This window comes from Lycium ferocissimum, chromosome 6 (assembly GCF_029784015.1).
Source record: "Lycium ferocissimum isolate CSIRO_LF1 chromosome 6, AGI_CSIRO_Lferr_CH_V1, whole genome shotgun sequence".
Classification (NCBI taxonomy): domain Eukaryota; kingdom Viridiplantae; phylum Streptophyta; class Magnoliopsida; order Solanales; family Solanaceae; genus Lycium; species Lycium ferocissimum.
Genome location: NC_081347.1, coordinates 6,725,654 through 6,750,600, shown reverse-complemented (window position 1 = coordinate 6,750,600; position 24,947 = coordinate 6,725,654). Strand labels below are relative to the sequence as shown.

The 24,947-nt window shown below is 35.8% G+C and overlaps 2 protein-coding genes across 5 annotated transcripts; one reads left to right on the top strand and one right to left on the bottom strand.

Moving 5' to 3' along the window:
* Nucleotides 1-111: 111 nt before the first annotated feature.
* On the top strand, nucleotides 112-1,494 carry LOC132059107 (zinc finger protein ZAT5-like). The gene has a single exon (XM_059451604.1). It carries the CDS (start codon nucleotides 374-376, stop codon nucleotides 1,475-1,477), a length of 1,104 nt encoding a protein of 367 aa, XP_059307587.1. The 5' UTR covers nucleotides 112-373; the 3' UTR covers nucleotides 1,478-1,494.
* Nucleotides 1,007-23,834, bottom strand: LOC132059106 (pullulanase 1, chloroplastic). 4 transcript variants are annotated; one of them, XM_059451600.1, is made up of 29 exons: nucleotides 23,585-23,834; nucleotides 22,314-22,449; nucleotides 22,156-22,208; nucleotides 21,926-22,034; nucleotides 21,260-21,396; nucleotides 20,911-21,110; nucleotides 20,668-20,817; nucleotides 20,250-20,310; nucleotides 18,395-18,515; nucleotides 17,951-18,041; nucleotides 17,760-17,853; nucleotides 17,514-17,609; nucleotides 17,278-17,418; nucleotides 15,349-15,399; nucleotides 12,710-12,780; nucleotides 12,410-12,502; nucleotides 10,561-10,651; nucleotides 10,335-10,406; nucleotides 9,364-9,420; nucleotides 7,789-7,857; nucleotides 7,550-7,606; nucleotides 7,315-7,389; nucleotides 6,388-6,476; nucleotides 6,054-6,131; nucleotides 5,750-5,888; nucleotides 5,544-5,653; nucleotides 5,344-5,443; nucleotides 4,531-4,631; nucleotides 1,007-1,313 (listed from the first exon to the last, which is right to left on the bottom strand). In XM_059451600.1, exons 1-29 carry the CDS (start codon nucleotides 23,783-23,785, stop codon nucleotides 1,307-1,309), a joined length of 2,850 nt encoding a protein of 949 aa, XP_059307583.1. In that variant the 5' UTR covers nucleotides 23,786-23,834; the 3' UTR covers nucleotides 1,007-1,306. The 4 variants fall into 4 exon arrangements, with proteins under 4 accessions (XP_059307583.1, XP_059307585.1, XP_059307582.1 ...); XM_059451602.1 differs by lacking the exon at nucleotides 1,007-1,313 and adding an exon at nucleotides 4,026-4,404 and having other exon boundaries at nucleotides 4,492-4,631; XM_059451599.1 differs by lacking the exon at nucleotides 1,007-1,313 and adding an exon at nucleotides 4,026-4,404.
* Nucleotides 23,835-24,947: the final 1,113 nt, after the last annotated feature.

Sequence of the window (24,947 nt, the reverse complement as noted above, 5' to 3'; positions counted from 1 at the left end):
TGAGTTCTCTCCATCCAATTCTCCCCATTTATCTCTCATTATCTACTTTTTTTAAGACCTTCCTATAATTAGCTTCTCTCTCCATATGATAGATAAAATACTAGCCTCACTATATATCAATTTCTAGTGGTGCATTTTCTCACTCCTTTGACTACTTTTCTCATTCACTATATTTACACATATATATCACCAGCAACTCTCCTACCATCAAAGCTTCCTCACTTTGTGTTTTTCTCCCTATTTTTCCTCTTTGTTTTTTTTCTCTCATTCCTCCAAATTTTTCCTTTCGTTTTCTTTTCTTGCTTTTCATTTCACATAATTTTTTTGTGCTAAGGGAATGTGGGAGGCATTTGATGGTGGATGAAAGGAGATTATGGCCGAGGCTCTTGAGGAAGTGGTAGGTGGCCCCTCTAAGGACCTCTTCCACATCGTTAAGGGCAAAAGAACCAAACGTCTTCGCCTTCAATCTCCAAATATCCCTTTCGCCATCACTACATCACATGATTCATTAAACGCATACGACAAAGATAGTAGCGATGATGTAAAAGACAACGTCCCCTGCAGCAGCAATAACAACAACATCGATAATAATAATATCAAAGATGGTACCGGCAATGGAGAATATATTGCCTGCAACAACAACAACAATATCGAAGGCATTACCTATAGCAACAACAACAACGATGAAATTCCATCCTCAGCTGCCTCGTCTGAGGTATTTATCAACACGTTCACCGAGGAGGAGGAGGAAACCGCCAAGTGTCTTGTACTATTGTCCAAAGGCAGTGATGATTATCCCCGTTCTCGTAGGTTTATTACAAACGACAATAATGTTGATTTTTTCAACGATGATTTAAGGTTGTACCAACCCAAATTCAACAGTAAAAGGTACATTGAGACGTCCACCAACTCAGTGGATGGTACAAAGGCAGGAATATATGTGTACGAATGCAAGACGTGCAATCGTACATTTCCATCTTTCCAAGCATTAGGTGGACACAGGGCAAGTCACAAGAAGCCAAAGACATTATTAAACACTGAAATTAACAAGAAACCATATTTCGATTTCTCAGATGAAGATGATTATCAACAACATTCACCATCAACGACAACATTGTACAACAAAAACAAGAATAACATCAGCAAGAATTTGCCAAATTCTTCCAACAAGTTATACTCTTCTTCTCCTAGGATTCATGAATGCTCATATTGTGGTGCTGAATTTACCTCAGGACAAGCTTTAGGAGGTCACATGAGACGCCATCGCGGGGGGGCTAACGTAAATTCACCCTTGCATTTGAGCAATTTAAGTCCTGCAACTTCTATAGATCAAGAATTTGCTAACAATATTATGAAGAAACAAAGAGATGAGTTGTCTTTAGACCTTAATCTTCCAGTCACAGATGATCCTGTTGTATCTTTAAAGCAACAAGATCAAGAACAAACACAAAGGCAACTTGTTGATTGTCATTATTGATTATGCAGGTTCTTATTCTTTTTTCCTTTTTCTGTTTTTTCAGTTCTTTTATTCCTTCCGACTTTTTTACAAGAAAGACAGCTCCCCAAGAATACATTGACATTGTGAAAAATGTAGATGGGAGTCACTGACAATTTTTTTTTTTTTTTCTTTTGTAATTGTTATACGAATTCTTTTTCATTTCTGTAAAATACTTCTCTAATTTATACATTCATTGTGGTGGATCAGTAATATTTCTCACTCAGTGATTAATTTCCTATAGTGCCAGCTTTATTTGCTTCACGTTCCTAGTACATAATTGTCACGTACAAACCAGCTAGTAGAACCTATAAGAATTTTTTATTCTTACCAAATTTGACGGATTCTCTCTCACTAATCAGAGGTCTCATGCATGCTTGAGCCTGGAAATTGATAACTTTCTAGTATGAAGCGTTTTACCCTTAATAGACAGTAGCGGAACCAGGATTTTTGCCGAGGGAGTTCAAAATATAAAAAAATAAACATACGAAGAAACCTAAGGAGATTCAACATCTACTATATATACATAAAACATAATTTTAAATTTGTAAAAACAGTATTTTTTTCCGCCGAGGGGGTTCGGATGAACACCCTCGGCATAGTGTGACTCCGCCACTGTTAATAGACTTTCCGTATTTGAATTAATTGAACCAGTAAATTTTGGATATCGAATGGTTTAAAAAAGGGGGTTGATCTCTCTCCACTATTCAGCTGAAAGTTGCTAGCTTAGTGATGAAATGACAGAAAAATGACTATGCTTTGGGATTAGAAGTGGTAAGGTTTTATATGCCTTTCTAATTTGGGTGCAACGCTCTATAGATTTATTTCAGTTAGCTAACTTTATAAAGTTTATATTTGAAAAATGCAAGGTTTTAATAAACGATTATCAAGTTTACACAGTACTTGGTTCCCCTTGTAAGGACTTGTACCTATATATGCTTATAAGATTTTTCAGGATCTGCAAATCTTCTTTTTTTTTCCTTCACATTTCATAACGTGAATAGCAATAATGTCCTTATAGTTTAGCTTTTTTTTAATATGTTAGTATCTTTTTTTATGTTAGTTCTTTTGGATGGTACAACACTTTATTACTCCATTAGTTCTGTACTATACATGCATCCACACTTCCATAAAACTAGGATCCCCACATGCACGTTCTCATTAGTTCTTTGCCACTCTACACTTTTCACCAGATTCACAACACACACACACACACACACACACTCTCTCAATAAGATCCTCTCTCTCATATTCATAAGGGTGTGACTGGAAAACGAGTGATCTTTTTGCTTACTTTCTGGTAAGCAGAAAATATTAATCCCTAATTCTTTGAATTGGATTTTGGATTGAACGCCTATATGGATGAAATCGAGTTCACATCGGCTTAATAATGATAAAAACTCTTAGAAAAATCTAATGATTGTTGATTTGGATTTATGTATGGATGATACTTATTTTCCCCATTAATGGTATTTATAAATAGGGATATTAAGATATTATTAATTCCTCTAACCACACCTTAACAGTTAACATAGACTAGCATTAACGTGTGAAAACGTCACTGTCTTTATTTTTAATCTTGTCATCATGGAATATATATATATCTATATATATATATATATATAGGAACTTGTGTTAGTGCATGCATATAAATTCCAAGTGGCAATTTTCTTTACTCTACCCCCTTTTTCTGCGAATAAAAGATGGTGAGGCCAACGGGTTAAGGCAAGTCAGTGGCATGAAGCAATTTATTTAGGGTTTGTGTATTGCACGTAAGGAGTACATTCTCTTTTTTGATAGTTTAAATTTACAGATAAAATGATGGCGTAATTCAACATGATATTAGAGTAGACAAATATATTAAATTCACGGACAAATGATCAAGTACCAATAGTATTGAATTGCCACATATTCTCTTCACGCCATTTGTGATCGATAGATTTTGAAAGTTCTACTTCCTTTTCTTTTTCGGGAAGTGGGTTGCAGGTAGGGGTAAGGTCACCCTCCCCAGACCCCACTTGTGGAATTACATTGGATATGTTGTTGTTTTTGTTGTTGGCTTGCGGGTAGGAAATACAGTATTTTCTGAGCAACTCAAGATGACATGTTTGTCGCAATTTTGCAACCAAGCAACAAACATGTCGCAAATAAAATAATCATTTGTATTCATTGAGAGCCTAAGAGAATCCATCAAATAAACTACTACACCCCCCACCCACGCCACCCCCAACCCAAATGCCCGCACCAAAAAAGAAGAAGCTATAAACAATTAATTATGTCAGATTAGTGCACAAATATTATTACTTTATGCAGCACCAACAGCTCTGAAGAATGCTCCGTACATGTAGAGTCTCTTATCTTTAATGATGAATTAATACTTTTAATGGGTCAATATAGTCCTATTTAATTTTACACATATTAAGATTTGGGATCAGAAACTCCCCTATGGCCAATAAATTTGGTTTTTTGCTTGATTAGATTATTGCTTTAAGATAATATTTGGCTCTACTGCAACATTAAAGAAAAACAATGAAGTCAATGTTCCCCTAGTCATTATCAATTCTCTTTCAAAATTCAACAAAAAAGTTGATCAATAGCAGCCTGCGCGACTCAGCTCATTAGTCTAACAATTAACCAACGTGGAAATCTAACAATTTAACTCTTAAAATTTGATACAAAATAGGTACTTAAACAACTAGAAAGACAAATATTGAATTTAAGACACTAGTATTAGACAAATATTTGACATATCAATCCTCTCTGATTATCAACTTAAAAGATAAATCATCTTTCTTGTTACTCTCCTGTTAAATAAGCACAGAAAAGGGATCGTTTTGTGGTATTATTTCTTCTAACTGAATCTTTGTGGTATATTTACTTCTTGATTCTCCATGACCGTTTTTCTAGAACTGAACATAACAAGTACAAGTCTGTTATAAGCAGAAGGCCTTGCGTAAATTTTGCTGAACTATATAGCACAAGCATAACTCATCAACCCAGGTTTCCCTATTCACGAAGGCGAAACAAGATTTTACCGAGGCTCAACAAACACAGAAGTTGTCCGGGCAGGCACATTAAAGCAACCCGAGGATGCATCATATGTTGAGTTCTTAACAACATCATCGGTTGAGTTCATCTGGAGATGCAAAAGTGAACAATGAATACCATGAACGTCATACAAGTAGCTAGTCAGTCGTGAAGATGAGATTGTATTAATATTTTTATTGAATTCCTTCAACTACTTCTATTGGTGCGGGTTTCATCTTTTAGACAGTTATATATCATGAAATAAAAGTAAGACACTTGCAGTAAAGGCCCAAATCCGACCTAACAATGTCCCAGATGTTTAACTCTTCCTTTTCTTTACCTACATGCTCAGGTACAGAATCTCTTTCTTAATGCTATTGGAAAAAAGCTACTACTGAAAAATGGAGATGCTACTCCTATCATCCCGTTTTATATAACGTTATCAGATGAATATGAAATTTAAGATATTAATTTAATTTGTTTCTTGTATTAGTGGTAGTGAAAATATGAAAGTGATAGTTGAAAATTTTAGAATTGGATTAGTAATGTGAAAATTGTGAAAGTTGTACAAATTAGTATAATAAGTAGAATAATATTTAACATTTTGGAAAGAAATTAAAATGAAAGTATCATATAAACTGCGATAGAGGGAGTAGATTACAGGCCTATATCCTGGTTCCTAAGAATTAAGTCGCATACAACATCCCGACCCTCTTTATAAACTCCACAGAGAAGCCACAACATGTGTTAATGGAAGCACACTGCAGAGTCGGGCATATTCAGATATGCATGTAAATATTGCAACATAAAACAAATATTACCTGTACTGGATGCAATTGAAGAGATTTTGCTCTTAGTGCAAGATTGGCGAATGATACATCAGTCGGGCAAGGATTAATGATGACAACTATAAAGGAATGACTGGTAAAACGAAGAAAAGACATTGTCATTCAGTTTATGGTTCAGGTATCAACAGGAAAACAGCAGTTTGGAAGCCTAACGATGGATTAGATTTACCCACATTGGATCCAATTGAGAAAGCCCTGGAACTCCCTGATGACCATCTTCAATGCTCAATACTATAAGTCCAGGAATCCATGAAGGACCAGTATTATGAAATCGTACTCTTTCCTGGTGAAAGATGTCAATTTGTGACGTTCAAATACTGAAGAAAAAAGAGTCAAAATATTTTCAATTAGACTTCAATGATTTTATTTACATTCTAACCTGGATAGCATTGGCCGTCCTTAGCCGGAAGAGTGGTGAAGAGTATCTTATTTGCATTAGAATAGAAAAATTTTCAACAGCTGCAAGGATATGACTCTTCTGGGGCTTGTAGGATGGATCTGCTAGTCTGGGTTTGATTCTGAAAACAAAAAATTAAATGAAGGAAAGACTGTTAGACGGGTCCCCAACAGGAAAACCAGACAACACATGCACCTCCCCCCACCCCAACGACCAAAAGTCCTAACCCTCTCTTTTTCTCATGGAGGAAATATAAAGCTAGAGTGGTAGTAATGAAATCACTAACAGTGGCCAGTTTCTTTCATTCTTCTCCTTCGGAGGGAGACCAACACCCCAGTTGTTAGAGTTGTAGCTAAAGTCCAGCCTGAAAAATCACAGTATACAAACATCCACTGTAACATAAGAAACATTTATAAGGAAAAACACTGACTAAAAATAAAAGAAGAAAGATTTAGGACCAGAAACTATGCCAATATCCAGATCAAAAAATGAACAGAAAAAGGGAGTCTCCACTTCAAAATGGCTGATCTTGCCTTCTCTTTGCAGAGCAGAGATATTAGTAATATAAAATTATAAAGTATCAGAAAGAAAATAACTTGTAAAAGGGAAAGGTGGTGGACCTGTTGAACCAATCACCAGAGTTGTAAGAGTCACGGTCTATTGATTTTGAGCGCAGCATTTCATCTCCAGCATGGAAAAAGGGTATTCCCTGAAAGGTTAGCAAGCATCAGTACTGCAAGATGAAGAAAATATCATAATCAAATATACCTTAGAAGTTAGCACGATAAGTGCGTATTATACACGATTTATCATGCAAATCACAATCAAACAGTATTTTTCAAATTATACAAAGTTAACTAGTTAAGCTTGTGAGTTGCATATAAATACTCTTTTCTTATAAGGAGGGGATGAATGAATTACAAATAAATACTCCGGAGAAAACAAGGATACATGTCTTCATCAAAAAAGAAAACAAGGATACATGTGTTTCATCATTTTACTCTTAAAAAGAGTACTTGACAGAAGGAATGGTAAAATTATATTGTCTCCGTGGCCCAAGACAAGGGAGTTTTCATAAGGGGCCACAACAACAACAACATACCCAGTATAATCCCACCAGGTGAGGTCTGGGGAGGGTAGAGTGTACGCAGACCTTACCCCTACATTATGATGGTGGAGATTTTTATAAGGGACCAAATTAGAAAATATTCCCTTAAGTCCAAAAAGAATGGCACCAATAAGAATTTCAAAATTACTGGGGAATCAAATAGTTCCTTTTTTAAAAAAAATACGATTTCGTCAAACATTCTTTAATGGCGAAATACATAGATGCCCTTAAACTTTCACCAACTTTCAAGTAGATACATTAACTCTTCCTATGAACTATGACGCAAAAGAGTAAAACAAATAGAGAAAGACAGAACGAAGCAGCTTTAACAAGCTTTTATTTGCAACAGCATAACCTAAAATATATTGACATATTGAAAGTAGGCAATAGTTAAAGTATAAGATGCATAAAGTCTTCCAAGGAACAAACTGAGTCTGACCTGAGAAAGGGCTATTACACTGGTTGCTAAGTGGTTCATCCTGCATCTCTCCTCCACAGAAATGTCCTTTGGAGTCTATCGAAGTGAAGCGACTAATTTATACAGGAACGAGAACAATGGGACATATAGGTTGCATATTATCCACCGAGTTTTCAGACCATGGACCAATGGTCCTCGAGGATTTCTCGGTTATCAAAAAAGAAAAAAAGTGGCATATCGCAAGATAAGAATATACCTTAAGACTAATGATGTCGAACAGTGTCTCATTGTCATGAGCAGACACATAGTTAATCTGCATATAATAAAAAGCTATTAAATTGCTTTGGAATGTATTTCCATGTAGAACTAACTGGGAAAATGTCTATAAAGCTGTGATAGCAATTGCATTGTCTTACATAATTGGAGGCGATAATCTAGCTCTAACTGAACTGAAGTAGTTCAATCATAGAATGCAATAGACACATAGTTCCTTACTGTTTCTATGGGCGAAGAAGCATATCCAACTGGCTTCCCATCATGCAGTAGCACTTCAGATCCTTTCACCTAGGCAAGAAGATTAAACAATATTCAACATACCATCTCCAGTATCAAGTTATGTTTACATTCTAGAAGATAAACTATTAGTTGAAATCGAAAGAGGGTTTCTGAGGAACCTGCTTAAGGTAAATTTCACATTGGAATGGTAGGGGAAAGTTGGGGATCATATAAGGGCGAGTTTAGGATTCAACTGTTAAGGCGCCTTTTGGGTTAAATCCAAGGGGACAAAACCGTGAGGCCCAAGCGTCTTTGAGGTAGCCTAGAGGGGTTGGACCAAAGCGGACAATACCTTGGAAATTGGGCCTAGGCCGTGACAAGTGGTAATAGAGTCGGTACCAATCCTAGTATGATAGTGGGGCAAACCTCTGCTTGGACGTTGAGTCCCTAAGGGGAGTGAGTATCACACCTAATGGACCGCTGGAGGTTAGAATTTGAAGCGGGTTCGCTATAAAACTTACTTTAGGAAAATCCCACATCAGAATGGGAGGGAAAAGTTAGGAGCCATATCAGGGCAAGCTTAAGATTCAACATTTAAGGAGCCTTTTTGATTAAAGCCCAAGGGGACAAAACTGTGAGATATAAAAAGCCTTGAGGTGCCTAGAGGGGCCGCCCCAACACGGACAATATGTTGGAAGTTGCGCCTGGACCTTGACACGTATTAACACCTCACGTTGTCCCTAAATGTTACTAGCTTGATGTCACAATGATATTTGATACAAAGCTTAGTATTTGACTTAAATAGCCAGTCTAAATTGTTTTACTTCATCATTCTCCGAACGACAATTCAGTCTTGCTTCCGCTAGTGAGTTTATCTCAGACCAGATCTTAATCTAAATGCATCTTTTGAATATTTCACTTGTAAAATTCTTGAACTGGTAGTATTTTTCGTTTAGTTACTAAGACTATGAAGTCTTATTTCCAAAAGAAGATTAATGCAATTTCACATGGATATCTGGTCAGATCGACCCTTAAGAAGCTAAATAAGATTATCTATTTGAGGTGTAGTAAGATTTAATAAATGCAATTATTTAGCTGGGCAAACTAACCACATTGATGGTAAAGTTCTCATTCACCAAATTATTTCAAGACCTTTGAAGTCAAATGTAGAAACAAGATCGGGACAAGATGCATCTGGGACATAGAAAAAAATTCGATGCCCTGCCTGTCAACATAAACTAGAAAACATGCAGCTTTGACAGAGGTAACACTTAGTCTGACTTACAAACAAACAAAATCAGTTCGAATCTGTGTTTGTAGTATCAAAAGGATGTGAACACATGGATAGCAGATCTAACTAATAAGATGTCCAAATGATTAAAGCCTGTACTCTTGCTCTGCAACAAACTAAATAGGTTAACAATATCAGAAATTGATAAATTGGACGTAACCGACTTAGTAATAGGATGCCCTGATACGTTACAAATGTTTTCTTTGGCTTATTGGCTAATGATTTGCAGTATCATTGCGATGTGAGCATGATGCAAAGTAAATAGCAATCTAATCTATGGATACCTCTTGACCATCGCAGTTTGTTAGCACAAAATCCTTTAAGTTTGCAGCCATTCCAACCTGAAAAGTAAACATGCTCTTTTCAGATAAGGAAGAAGAACTGAAGAAATATTTAAGCCATGATAACTTTTCCACCATAATAGTGACAGTATTATAGTACTACGATTAAAAAACACAAATCGCCTAAAATGTTTGATGATTATAATACTAAATCACATTGAATTTTTCTGGATTTTCCTTTTTTGTCTCCAATGATCATCACATTTCACTTCTCGATAGTAAAACGGAGAGATCTCTAACTAGGATTTTAAATTACTATATCATCATCTAAAAAATAGAAAAATTGCAACATATAGCCTTTACGTTTACCGTTTTATATATCTAAATTTTAGTGCATTTTTCACGTATCCAGTATATGTACCTCCATTTTTCACGAGTTTCTAGTGCATTTTGAAGGATCTGTATGAAGCACCCATATCATTTGCTTACTCACACAAGACGTCAAGACAGTCATGTCACACACATGGGAGAAGATGATATAGAACAACAATTTGGAATAGATTTAATCTGAAAAAGTTTTGGCTGAAATATTAGTTTTGGATCGTGATAAAGAAACTGCCATGATCTTATCAAGCAATAGGGATTAATAACTCAGATTACATAATTCCCCCATTTTCAAATTGATTTTTTGGTTTCATGACTGCAAGTGTACTCTTTTTATTTTTATAGAATAGCAAAACAAAGTTGTATTCAAAAGATTATTGAACACTTTGTTAAATATTTTGTGTGGTATAATGTGTTTAGAAAGCTTCCGTTGTGCATATTGTTCTAACAAGGACTAAAAAGGAAAAGGTAACTACTCAATCCAAAACAGAGGGTGTAAATAATAAGAATCAATTGTCTTACAAGCAAGTCTCTTTGGCCATTATGTGGTAAATGATAAAATACCATGCTACTGGAATAGGAGTGAGTACCTGAATGTGATCCTTCGACACAGTAAGCATACGTTCTACATTGGCTTTATCACCAAGTTCATGACCATTAGGCTGAAGAGCAGCATGTACAAGTTATTGAGATGGTTTCATGTAGATATAACAACAATTGCCATATCATGAATGATTATTTAAAACTGAAAATGGACAAATGGTAGAAATTTATCACAAACATTAAATTTCCAAATGCCTAAAAGTTTATCATTACCTCCAAATAAAGGCCAGTTACAAAACCTTGATGTAGAGGGTGACCAAAAGGTGATCCACCCAGTAGAGCATCCCGAATGCGATCATTGAAGCTGGTGACGAATCAAGAACAGACAATGAATAACATAATCTAACATAACTTTATGAGATGTGTCGAGTAGGGACAAGAAAGTATTCCCCTTTAAACCTAAGAGCTCTTGAAAGCATTAACCCCAGCACATTTGGAATTGACACAGGAACACCCACAATCATCGGAAAGATAATTAATATTTTATAGCACAACGATTCAACATATCGCCCAATCTCAAAAGGTTGTGTTTCTTTAATCTCAAAAGGTTGTGTTTCTTTCTCCGCATTCATCATTTTTTATCCTGGGGTTTCTGGAGGTTTGCATCTTGCATTTGCAAAGTTATCAAATACAATATGATTTGTTCATTACATCGTAAACCCAAGCTGGTGGCGAGAATGAGGTCTCACAAAAAGGAGTAAAATAAGTAAACTTTTCCAACTCTTACTATATGTAATGTTGAAGTGTGTGACAATCTCATCTAAAAGCTTAAACTATTAGACAAAGCATAATTTTATTTAATTAATTAATTATGTCTTCAACACGTAAGACCTCAGTTATATGACTGCATATTTATTATTGTTCCACAAGTCATAGGGGAACCTGAGGCTCTATAATAGCCCACTCCACTAGTGATATTGTCTTATCTAGGCCTAGCCCTGCACAGCTTTAAAATGTGTACTAGGGTTTAAAGCTAGCTTCATTATATACCATCATCTCTCATGTTTTGTCAATGTAGGATTTGCCTAGTTGATAATACTCAGCGTCCTTGCTGGGGTTTGTCCACAATCACTAAGGTTGCACACAGAGTGACTCGATTAACAGCTTTACCATGGTCCAAATCAAGAGACTGTGATTTGTAAAATAGAGGGGCCTCCCAACCTGGCAAGCCTAAGCCTAACATGCACAAATAGAGTTCCCTTGAACTCAAGCTCAAGCAACATGATCTTTACTTATATTATCAGTTCACAAGTCGTATCTTTCTTAACATTAGATCCAACAGAACAATCCGATATACCATCATCACATATATTCCACTAAACAAGACACACAGGAATACAGAGCCTTCCTAGCTGTCTGAGTATGGCCTTTCCCATGGACTACACCCCTCGCAGGCTCATCCTCGCACTCCAGGAGTGAAGGGCCTGTCTGAATCTGCATCAACAGCTTTGGGTGCATCAACCTGAGTCCACAGTCCACACTATCTAATGTGTAGTGATCTGGTATAAGGACAAACAGAATCGAATACCTATTGTGGCTCTAGACAATGCATAGGACAAAAGGAACGAACTAAATTGACTGAAACACAACCATACAGGCCTCTGGTCACGATTATGAAAATGGCAGGATTTATACAATCATACCCATATTTGAAACTCTATTATAGAAACTTGCTCCGTAAGTCGAAAGGGAACTTAAGGCTCTAATGACATATTATAGCCTAAGGCATGCATGGTCCCTAGCTCGTTTTTGCTGAGCTATGCTATTTTATTCTACATAAAAGGTAAAGATAAGAGTAGAAATTAAACTAATGCAATAATATATGTCCCGTAATTGTCTTTATATTCCTAGCTAAATGGTAGACTTCAACTAAATTAAGTAGAATTTGATCCCACGCTAGCTGGTATAATGTCATAGTCTTTATTTCCCTCAAATGTTAAGAGCTTCAATTTGCAGTTTATTATTGGCTCATAAGAAGAGCAAATTCACATGCAGACACACACAAGGAACAGGAAATCATCTTCTTTAGACAGGGAAACTGGAATAAACTCAGAAGTAGCACCTCCCAATTCCAGTTCCAAAAAGGTTGGATTGCGATGCATTTATCCCACGGCCATTGTTTGCCACTTCACCAAAATCCCATCCTTCACCATATCTGAAATGAAAATATTATTGAGAATCAACTGATAAAAAGTACACAGAGAATCAATGTAATGTTCAAGAACAACTAAAAGTACCTAAATAATCGTGCTTTAGTAATGGTTACAGGCATAGAAGACTTAACCTTAGGGACAAGATAATACCACTACCCAACATGAAATATCTAGTAATAAGGATAGATCATCGCTGGAACAGTCCTTACAGATAAATGCTTGATCCATCCACGCCACTTTTGTCTGTTGACAAGCTATTCAACAATGACTTTGCCTTCAACTGCATTCAAAGACACGAGGATCATATTGTTAGCACGCTTAGCTTCGAGTACCAATAATTTTAAAAGAACCACTTAATCAAGAATTTGAAACACAAGGAGCATAATTAAATATTCTCTTGTTCCTAGTTTTTCAAACTACTGAAATGCACAAAAAAGTGTTGCCCTACTTAAATGATCTGCAGCTAGCAGACATGCCTACAACCAGAGTAATCATGTTAGCCTGTGCATGTCAACATTGTTATGTGACATCATAATTTTCGTATAACGATGTCAATTGGAAATGGGTTAATCATAAAACTGCATAAAGTAAAATAACAAATCAAACCATAAACAAGAACAAAAAAGAATATCCTCCTTTTGATTTAAAAGAAAACAGCCTCTTGTGATTAATCCTGCCTAAAATCAAACCCCAAACTCTCAGGTAGTCTTAATTGTATTAAACAAGATAACTGCAAAACAATAGTCTATGCCATGCCTTGAAGCAGGCATCATGGAGGTGATCTTTCCCAACATTAAGAATTTAGTTCGATACCAGCAAAGGACTGTGGCAGAGCTATGGGCACCTCAAGGATGGAATTTCATTTTTAGAAGGCAGATCAATGACTGGGAAGTGCAAAGAATAGCTAATTTTTACAACATACTGGGGAATTTCAATGGACTCCAGACAGGTAAGGATGTTTTTTGGTGGCTGGGCAACAACAGAGGAGTTTATAAGGGGGGTGCTGCATACAAGATGATGAATCAAACAAATCAAAAGATAACCAATTGGCCTTGGAAACACATTTGGAGATCCAAAATTCCACACAAATTATCATGCTTTGTATGGCTTCTAGCTAGAGAAGTAGTTCTGACAGCGGACAATTTGATGAGAAGGGGGACAATCTTATGCTCTAGATGTTTCCTTTGTGGAGAAACAGGAGAGACAGTCAGCCACTTATTCCTACACTGCAAGTTTACACAACAGCTCTGGAGAATTTTCTTAAACCTCAAAGGCATATCTTGGACCATGCCTAGAAAGGTCTCAGAGGCCCTAAAGAGTTGGGAGGAAGCAGGATTACAAGCCAAGGATAGAAGCAGATCGAGAATTGTTCCTGCTTGCATTTGGTGGACAATCTGGAAGGAGAGGAATTCTAGATGTTTTGAAAGCATAGAGAATGGTGTGCAGAAGATCAAATTAAACTGTATCTTGCTGCTTTGTTTTTGGTGTAATCAATTATACTCAAATGATACTGTTTCTATCATTGACGTTTTAGATTCTATATAAACATAGGACAGTAGAGTTTTGGAGTACTTTTGTAAATATGGTTTCAGTACAACCCATGTACTGTTTTGCTCACATGATATACAATACAGTTTCCAGTTTTTTTTTAAAAAAGGTATATGTCATGCCTATGAAACAAGCATGATAGAAGATACCGCAGAAAAAATTAGTTTTGTTTTCAACACACCTTACTGGAGGGCTTTATTTTTCACTGCATCTTCTATAATCATAAAAATTTTACTCGTTACGTTTAAACATAGCTCAACATAAAAAAACGCTTCTAAATTAGTCAATGGCCCAATAAATCCACAGATCATCAGAAAGATGCAAGACAGCGATCTAGAAACCTACTAACAACATTATTATTTAACACCGTAAATTAGCAAATGACAAACCAAATAGACAAGTAAATATACATTACTATCTCTATCACAATTTTTTTTGCCATACCTCCGGTTTTATATTGTCCCAAAATATTATCCATTTCCTTAAATATAAAATTTTATTGCATTTTACATCATGTAAAGTATCAAGGGAACCACTATTACTCTTCAAAACACAACCTTTTCCTCTATTCTACTCTTCCAAAACACAAAGGTTTATATAAGGCCAACATGTTTCCAAACAAATATGCCAGGACTCATCATTTCAATGTTTCCTTAATCTCCATGCCAAGTCATATGGGCCTATCAAGTTGGGGGGGAGGGAGTAACTAGAACTTGGACTCAAATATTAGGTCCCCGGGGGATAATAATCTCTGCTTAATTTATCTTGATTTTTTTCTCCAGAAGTTGTATGTTTTTTTTTTAATCAAGTAAATATATTTTCATTCATAAACATGGCCAAAAAGCTGGCCGTATACAACGGGTATACCAAAAGGTAGAGAATCTACAAAAAGAAATGATTCTCTCCAAACTCCACCCATTCTATACAAACAGGGACTCTATGGGTGCACCCAAAAAAAAAGTAGGTGAACGGAGACAATTTCTGCTTCTCCAGAAGTTGTATGTTCACACAAGACATCCCAATTCCAGAGGAAGATCCACTGATAACTACTAGGACTATATGATACTTGCAACAGCCTAAAATACAGAGAACTAGCTTCTCAAGTTTTTAGCCTTTCTTATCTTTCAATGTCATGCATATAACTTGTACCAAAAACCACAGGGAGCATTATCTTGTAAAATTTCATCTATAACTGAAAAACTAATAAAAAATAATTACTGCATAGCACTTTGCCTTCCTCAATGGACGAAATGGAGACAAAAATTCTCTCTCAGACAAAAAAGAAGCTGTAAATACTTACCATTGTACGCTTCATTATGTGACCCATCAGGTCAAACCGAAATCCATCAATCTGCAGAAGACGAAGACGGCTAATACAGTTAATTTGTAGGATCTTCCGGAAAGAGGTAAGCTTCACAGTTGTCACAGCATATATATATGATCTTTCAGAGAAGAATGGGAATTCTTACTCAAGGACTAAAGCATCAGTGAGTACTGAGTACACACATAGCGAGCAAGAAATGGGATATGTGATATCAATTGTGTGAAATAAATAAGATAAAGGTAACTTTTTTTTTTTGGATGACACTAAAGCATCAGTGAGTACCCCCTGAGCTACACAGGAGAGGTAACCGGCACTAGGCAAAATGCGACGATATGTGATATCAATTGTGTTTCGAAACTTGAGACCTCCATTATGAAAGCCCCATGCTCAAAATCGCCACCCTTGCGGGTAAGTAAGATAAAGGTAACTTATTTTATTATTTATAAGTTGGTTTGACATATAATAGTGTAAAATATAAATTTCTATGTTCCTTGAGAAAATCACTTAATTACTGTTTAGGCATTTGCCAAGTTCAGCCATCAACCTCTAGAACATAAAGCATGGTTTTGGTGGGATGTTTGAGCAATAAGAACTGATTATGGGACTTTTAAATCTATGAACTTCCTCATCTAAAAGCTCAAAATGTTAGAGAGAAGACACTTCTGTTTATTAACTTTAGGTCTTCTATACATTCCTTCACATGTCGGATCTTTTCTTGGGTCAAGCATGTGGAAATAGTTTGTTGTCAGTTAGCGGTAAGGCTCGAACTCAAGATCATTGAGGCTCCATCCACTCTGATACCATTTTGAATGTATAAACCATCTCATTTAAAAGTTTAACCTGTTAGGCGGAGACACTTTTTAACTTATTTTAGGTCTTCAGCAGAGCCTTTGGGGTGGTATACATATTGTTTCTAATAGTTTAAACAATTAAAGTGGAAATGACCCTTCAAAATTGCTTAATAGGCAGTTAACTTAACCACAAGAAAATCAAGGAACCATTATTCCATTTAGCACCAGCTAGTGTCTTCTTGTGCTAATTAATGACTAGATAAGATACATTAGTCAATCCATTATAAGAAGCACATTTCATTTCACTGAGAAAAATATATCATTTTAAGAGCCTCCCGTCCTACTTGAACGCATAGGTAGCATAAAATGCATCTTACTGGATTATGGTTCCACGTTTTCTGAGTTTTTTCATTCCATTTAAAGTACTTTTGCTTGCTCTAGATCAGTCACTAAAGTCACATGTCTGACATTCTCTAAGTTGACTTACCACGTTTGGAGACTCTGCCCGTTAGTCATGACATATATCCAGTACAATATTTCAATGCTATACTTCAAAACTAAATCTTCTCATCATCCTAAACTCCCATAGCAATAGAGTGCTCCTACTCTCATGCATGTAATGGCGAAGTAGTTCAGAGGTTTTCAGATAACAGTTGGATAACGATATTCAATGTAAGAGTTCCTAGCTTCAGACTTCCTACAAAACAAATTGGGCTGGAGCTTACAGAGGTTTCAGTTGCTGGAAGATCCTGTTGACTAACTTATGGTCTAGCTATCCACATCCATCTCCCGTCCAATCTCTTAATTTCAAAAAGCCTTTGATAACAACTACATTTGACAATCTCCTATATCTTTTAAAATGCCAACCTCGAAAGTTAAGCATAAAAATTGTGGATCTCATAAAATACGAAAACAACAAAGTCGAGCTGCTTAATAAACTACATACATTCACGCTGTCCCTAAAATATGACTACACAGGCCATAGCTGTTAAACAGAGTATTCCTATTCCACCAAACAAAACAAGACTGAAACCTTAAAACAGAAGACAAAAGAATTTAGGCTCTACAATTCCCATATCACAGCAATTGCATTGGAGGGTGGAGGGAAATATACCTTATAATGAACTGCCCAGCACTTGAGGTCGTCAAGAATTAAGCGCTCAACCATGAAATGCTCACTGGCAGTATTGTTTACGCAGGTGCTATTTTCAATACCACCATCAGCATTTCTTCTTAGAAAGTAACCTGGAACAATCTGTTGATAGCAGAGCCAATGAAAAAAATACGTATAAGGAGAGCAAGTCTATTATAAGGCTATAAATAATGAGGTGGAACACAATAATTTGTCACCTTGTCTAGAACAGAGAAGTCATCAAAGGGACCACTTGCATGTAAATGATTGTAAACAACATCCAATACAACACGTAGACCAACACGATTAAGTGCCTGTGAACCAATTAAGCCTTAGAGTGGAACCAAGGAATTGAACAGTAAAGGTCGATGGACTATTCAGTATAATTAGAAAGGTCGATGGTTTCTATTTAGTATAAACATAAGAAAGCAAAACAAAGTTGGATAATTAGATAAAAGATCTACCTGCACCATTTTTCGAAACTCAATGATACGACAAGGACCGTTTGCCTTACTAGCATAGCTTCCCTTTGGAACTCCCCAGAGAACAGGATCATACCTTTTCTTAGGCAGCCAACAATTCAATTTTCACACACTGGTCCAGGAAACTACTATCAGCTTAGATACAAATTGAAACTCTAAGCACAGTATCTTACCCCCAATTATAGCCATCTTCATTTTGGATGGCTGTGATAAGAGCCTGCTGCTCCTCAGAATCTGGTGGAAAAGAGTTGAGTTTCTCGATATCTGACAAAGAGATCACATGAGAGACCACAAAACAAATATGAATGAGATGAGATCCCGAGGCAAACCCAAAAAGGCAATTAACGACCTTTCACTAAAAGCTAAAACAGAAGTGGCACTAAACTAATTTGAATATTTCTCTTTTTAGTTAATTACACACTCTGTCCTGGCAGCATGTGACAAAAAAGCAGATCCTGTTTGAGAGAAGTAAAACCCTCGTTTTGGTCTTTCATTGCTTTATTTTTAAATTACCAACTTCAGCTTCATTTTATAACTTGTGCTGAAAAATAAAGAAGAACAATGGAAATACTAAAAAACGACCCTCTCCAAACTGAAAAAAAGTTGAAGTGCTTTACCTATATGCTTCCATTTATGTTTCTCATCTTTGACACTGGCAAATTGAAAGGTTGGCAGCAGATGGACATGAGTGATACCAGCACTGGACAATCTTTTCAAATGTTGGACACCAGCTGAGTCCTTCAAGCAGAATGAGGTCAGGGCGACATGCTTATGGGACATATTCAATGCCACCTAAGTTCAGCCCTTATGCTCTAGAAAATTTCCTAATGCATTGTGCCATGGTGTAAATAGTGGGTGCTGGATAGATGTTTTCATTACCCATTAATCAAAAGCTTGTATGACAAACACAAAATCAAATAGCTATAAAAGCACTTAAACCCTGGTCATGAAAAGGATATTCTCTAACAACAAGGGAAAAAATGCTGCTATAAAGCATAATGCACAAATAAATGAAGGAACAGAATGAATGTGTGACACTTGTTTGACTTGCAAGCTGATGCCAGACTAGTTGTCAAGATTCGAAATGCACCAATGGGCTACCAAATTGGGGCCAAATTTTAAAGATAAACTAGGTGGCGAAGCCTAAAATGAGTCACTTATATGTACAGTTGGTTTAAAGAACTCTCCAAGTTTTCTTTCCTAAAAAGTGTTGACAACAACTTATTAGACCAAGCCTAGGTTGCAAGGTTCAGACCCTTCGGGCTTCGCCTTAGGTTTAGCTGTCTCTGGTGAAAGAGTAACCTTTGTGCGTAATTCTTGCTATAATTGGGTAAATTTGTCATTAATGACTTGTCACAAATAGTACATTAGATAGTAATAAATTTGAATGTATATCTCTTACCGATAAGTCCATAATAATATTCGGCAACCTCGTTCACTCAGGCCTGCAGCTCAATAAAAGAATGAGGGAGCTAATATGCTTTCCCGTGAAAAGTGAGGCCTTAATCATTTCCCATGGAAAGTTCAAGGAAATTTACTAACAAGAATGAGAAAACTAGTTTCTTCTGGAGAAGTATATCTGCGTGTGCGCGCGCTTGTGTATGTGTGTGTGCATCCTCGCTTCAAACATCAAACACACCAGATTGGTGTACCAATCTAAATCCCGCACCTCTCCAGCTGCCTTCCTTCATGGGCTGCATCACCCAGCTCCCTACTTACCAAATAGATGTACCTAAATAGTCTTCCCTTCTAGAACCACAATCCCACCGCACACTACACCATGCACACTAACAACCACCATCTCATACGAAGACAAAAATATGCACATACACATGCATCTTCAGATACACATTATCATGTATTCAATAGAATCAGATATTTATGACTTTTATGATATTCATATGTAGCTATGCATTTAGGTCCTAAAGTCCAACTTCTAGTGCAGACATGAAACCAGGAACTAGCTGCAGCTACATACGTCTTGTTCACTGCTCCCTCAATAGAATGTGATCAAATGTTAATTGTCATCTTCACCATTAATAATTCTCAGTGTCCCACCAACTTACACGATGGACAAATTTTAATGTAAACCTTTAAATGTCATTTTCACGAGATAGCATTTAGGCTTCCGATTTTCTGCCTCACACAGAAAGGGTATCAGGTAAAATACTATAGGAGTCCCCACAATTACCAGTTTCAAAAAAAAAAAAAAAAAAAAACTATAGCAGTCTTTTTCCTGTCATTTCAAATTGCCTTTTTGTCATAAACACACTTGGTACATATTATAACTTACCTATGAGATGGATTCCAGTGTAAGTTTACCTTCTACAAAGCCCAAAACTCATTAAGGGATAAGAAGCAAATGAAGACATGAAATACCATTGGTCAATGCACCTACTGATTAAAGTTTATGAATCTGGCCTCAAAATCTTTACACCCATATAAGACAAATCAGATAGAAAGTAAAGCTACCTGCAATGTGAAGGCGAGATAACCACCCTGAAATTCATGAGGCACAGTAGGGTCATTGGCACTGGCAAAGTGAAAATCATAGGAAAACACATGTTATTCAAAAACTACACTGGTGCCCAAAAAATGCATTTTAATTATATATGCAATATAAGTTTCTTCTCTAGTAAAGTGAACTGCTTGATCAAAGGAAACGAGTAAACATCCAAAGTCATGTTGCAGTAGCAACCAAAAAAAAAAAAAATTCTGGTTGGATGCAGTGAAATTTGAACATACAATGCACAGGGCTACTCGTTTTCAACAACTATTGACTAATAATTATACAGTTACAACTCATTATTATCATCAAGGAATGAATGTTTACAAATATTCAGCTAGTCGTTTCCAATAAGATTTCGACATTAGCAAGATCACTTATCACCTGAAATCTCTAACATGCAGCTCATAGATGCTGACATCAGAAAAGGAAAGAAGATTTGGCTTCTCATTTTGTAGATTATCCCATCCTTCAGGTTTTACATCATCAGAATCGAGATTAACTAATAATGTCCGCTTGCCATCAGCAGAGAGACTGCCCATATAAAAGCGACAAGGTGAATGTAGAGAACAGACATTAGACATCAGCAAAATCAATATCTCAAGTGATTAAAACAGACCAGCATACCTTCTGGCATATGGATCATTGCTCACACATTTCTCAATACGTAAGGTGCTAGGATGGTAAACAGACACTTCATAAACATAGTAGCAACCCTCCCAATGTCTTGGCCCCTTAGCACTCCAAACACCATCTAACTCCTTGAGCTGAACAATTTCTACTGGGTCAACCTCTGATGGACTCTTATAAATGAGAGCTTGCACTGCCTGGTTTGGTAGGTGTAATCAGAAATAGCACATTAGTGAAATAAGTAATAACACACTGATCCCTCAATATCAGTAGATAAAAGATATTCATTACAAACAAACGCATAATATTAGCAGGAAAACATGTGAGTCAAAAGAATAGTACACACTTGAGCAGTTGGTGCCCAAAGGTAGAGAGAGACAGCTTCAGTAGCAAAAACAGCACCAAGGGGCCCAGTATAGGAGAATAACTCATCGAGAATACCAGGTAACTGCAATCCAGTAGCATTTGCACATTTTCCATCAGCTACAGACAACATAAACCCATTTTTGCCAATCATTAGACATGCTTACGCTTAGTCTGTGATACACTGATCCAGATAGTGGGGCTGTTAAATCAGCTAACCCAGAGAATAAAAAGGTATTGAAGATTTGACGTCTCCAACCAAGACAAACAATGAAGGAACAACATAGAAGTATTGAAGCAGCATGGGACTGCTCGAATGTTTATCTTTGCTACTGACAATTTAGAAAGCGGTATGTATCAATAATCACCACCAGATGAATCAGATTTCCCTGAATTATGAGAAAACTACACTACCTGAAATTCCAGTCATCAAATATGAGTTCTACCACAAGATATGAATAAGATAGACAAAGGCATCGTTTTCTTAAGTACATGAATGGGAAAAGCGTGCATACAGAGCTTTACACTTTAATGCATTAGATGGAAAAGTATCATTTCAAGGAAAGCAAAATGCGGAGTTTCGGTTCCTAGTAAGTGCCGTCTTAGACTCCCACAAGTGATAGAAAGAGAAAACAGGGGAATTACTTACAATTGAACATGCCAACAGCTAATTGGCACTTGACTAAACTTTGGAAGTCCAGAATTTGAGGGACTTCAAATGCTGCATAATCTCGAATATGAGGAAATTTTTCAATAACCTAAATCAGGAAAATACGTAAGGAAACAAAAGAACACACATAAATTTACTTCATCTTTGCATCAATCAAAATAAAACTTCTTCCCACAACTAAAAATTCCCGTCATGACTCAGCGACTCACCTGCTGTGGAAGTCCATAATTTGTCCTTTCAAGTTTGATTTTCACATCATGACCTGTTGTGTACAAAAATTCAAGATTAGCATCAAAGCTGATTATCATCAAACAAAGCACCCCAGACGCTACTAGCATATAAGTAACAATCGCCTTAGAGTACACACCTTGAATTTCATCATCAGCAACACATAACGCAGCATTTCTACTAGCATATAAGTAACATTCACCCTCTCCAGCACCCACATTCCAAGCAATTATTGATTTGGTAACCCAAAATGCTCTGCTGTAGAACAGACTATCCTGCAACCATGAAAAATTAAACACTGATTATGTCAGGTATAAAAAAAATTTAAAAAAATACCCCCTCCATCCTAATTTATGTGACAATCTTTCCTTTTTAGTCAGTCCCAAAAAATGACACATTTCTATATTTAATACTTCCTTATTAGTTTGTACCAAAAAGATTGGCACATTTATATATCTAGAAACAATTTAACTAGATGATTTACAGCCACACAAGTGTCTAAGACTTACTTTGGATCACACATTTTAAAAGTCTTCCTCTATTTCTTAAACTCCGTCCCAAGTCAAATTAAGACAATTTTTTTGGGACGGAGGAGGGAGTACTAAGTTAACTTTAAACTTCTCATTTTACCTTTAATGAGATGATTTATAGCCACATAAATATCCATGATTTATTTTATACCAAAACTCTTCGAGTCCTAATAATAGTCCCCGCACAAAATCCATCATCACTGTCATATAGTTACAAGTTTAAAACTTTGCGTTACTAATACAATCCTATATTGCTAATAAAACAATTTGGTCATAACTTATGCGTATCAGAATTTATATACTCTCTGTCTCATAATAAGTGTCACCTTAGAAAACCAAGACATAAATTGATTAGTTTTCCAATTCTACCCTTAGACAATAAAGTAACATCTAAATGATGATTAAAAAAGTCACATAGTAACTTGATATTGTTGGATTTCAAATGTCAAAAGATTTACTTCTTGTGCATGCTCTAATCAAAAGGTAAAAGTAATTTATTTTTTCTCCCTCCGTACACTTTTACTTGTTCACTATTCCAAAAATAAATTTTCACTTTTACTTATCATTTTTAGCATATCAAATAAGATAATTTATTTTTTCCTATTTTACCCATAATATAAATCACTCACTTCAAATCATTTTTCAAATTCAATGAAAATATATACCAATTAATATGGGTACATTGGTAAATTATGCACTTCATTTATTATTTTTTTTAAAAGTGAACGGAGGGAGTATTATATAGGGATAATTTGGTAAATTTCAAATTGTATTATGGGTTTTTGCGTGTGTTTGGCTAAGGTGACACTTATTATGGGACAAAAGGAATAGTACAATAAATGAAATATATTAGCAATATATTTTCCATAAGTTGCAAAACCTGAGAACAGGAAGGGTTTGTAGATTGGTCCTGAAGGAGCATTGTTGAGGAGCACCGTATACTTAAGGGACGAGAATTTCCCAATTTGAAACCGAGTCGGTGCTGAGTCAAGGAACTCAGTTGTAGCCTCGAGTGAGTTGGATGAAGGAAACGAGTCAACTCGGAAGGTGCAAAAATGGCTGATGAAAGTAAAGTAGACATTTGAATTACAGTTAGTGAACTTTCTGGTTGTTTCTGGGTAGTTGAGTTTCGCTTCTTTTGGCCCCAGATTTGATATTTTGTTGCTTCTTTTCTGTATTTTATTTGTTCTTATAACCCAATACTATGGGAATACTTTCATTTTGGCCCCAGATTTTATTTTGGTTTTGCTTAATCTATTTTTTGATATGAGAAAATGACAAAAATGAACATGTACGTTTGGGGTAGGTTTAAGATAGTCCCTTAAATTTGTCAAAAATAAGAAATTTTGGTCTAAGTTAAACATTTTTTGCGCGGATTGCCCTTCTTTTGGGATGTAACGCTTATAAGGCAGTGCTTTAAATTTTTTCATCTCATACGAGACGAAATCATTTGTGGCTTTAAGTTTTGTACACATTCTTAAACCATCAAAAAATTTTGGAAAGATGGACGAATAAAATTAATATGCTCGAAGACCTTTCTAAAAAATACGGGGATAAAATAAAAAAATAATTTGAAAGAATGTAACTACTCTTTAATATAATCCTCCCACATGGTATGAACAAAAGTGTATCTTCGTAAATGGATCATGAATACATTTTTTACAAAATATAAACTAAATTTATATTTTTTGAAATCATGATTTCAAATCCTAAATCATTATATCTTCATGAGATGGGAGATAAAACTTTTAGTTATGACCATGTCCAAACGCCTACTTAGTTAGCATTTCAAAAGATGCCCGAAATAAGGCGTAGTTTAGTTATGCCTTATAAGGCGGGAGTTTGTTCCACGTTACTTTTAGTATACTTTTACATGTTTACTAAAGGCACGTTTGGACTCGAAAAGTAAATATATATATTACACACTGATGATGATTGATACTTTTAGTTAAAATCATGTTTAGTTAAGCATAACTAAAAGCAAAATTTTGCGATTTTTTTCTTAAGTTGCTTTTTTTATAAACATTCAAACCCCACAAGTTGTGTTAAAACCATCAAAATTTTTCAATTCTTACGTAAAATCTTACCAAATGAACTCAAGGATTTTATCCATAGTTTAATAATAAAATTAATATGCTTACAAATATTTTTATATAAATTTTGTTCTCACATTAGAAAAAATACAACATTAATTGATGATCGTCTAACAGGTGCCACTTTTATATCAATTTAGTTCAAATTAA

What these genes read in the sequence shown, in the direction of transcription:
- LOC132059107 (XM_059451604.1), top strand. Translation starts at nt 374, where the DNA reads ATGGCCGAGGCTCTTGAGGAAGTGGTAGGTGGCCCCTCTAAGGACCTC.
- LOC132059106 (XM_059451599.1), bottom strand. Translation starts at nt 23,785, where the DNA reads ATGTCTACTTTACTTTCATCAGCCATTTTTGCACCTTCCGAGTTGACT. An exon ending in TCGACATCATTAGTCTTAAG is followed by an intron (nt 7,390 to 7,549) that starts GTATATTCTTAT and finishes TCACTTCGATAG; the next exon opens with ACTCCAAAGGACATTTCTGT. An exon ending in CTTTCTCAATTGGATCCAAT is followed by an intron (nt 5,444 to 5,543) that starts GTGGGTAAATCT and finishes TCGTTTTACCAG; the next exon opens with TCATTCCTTTATAGTTGTCA.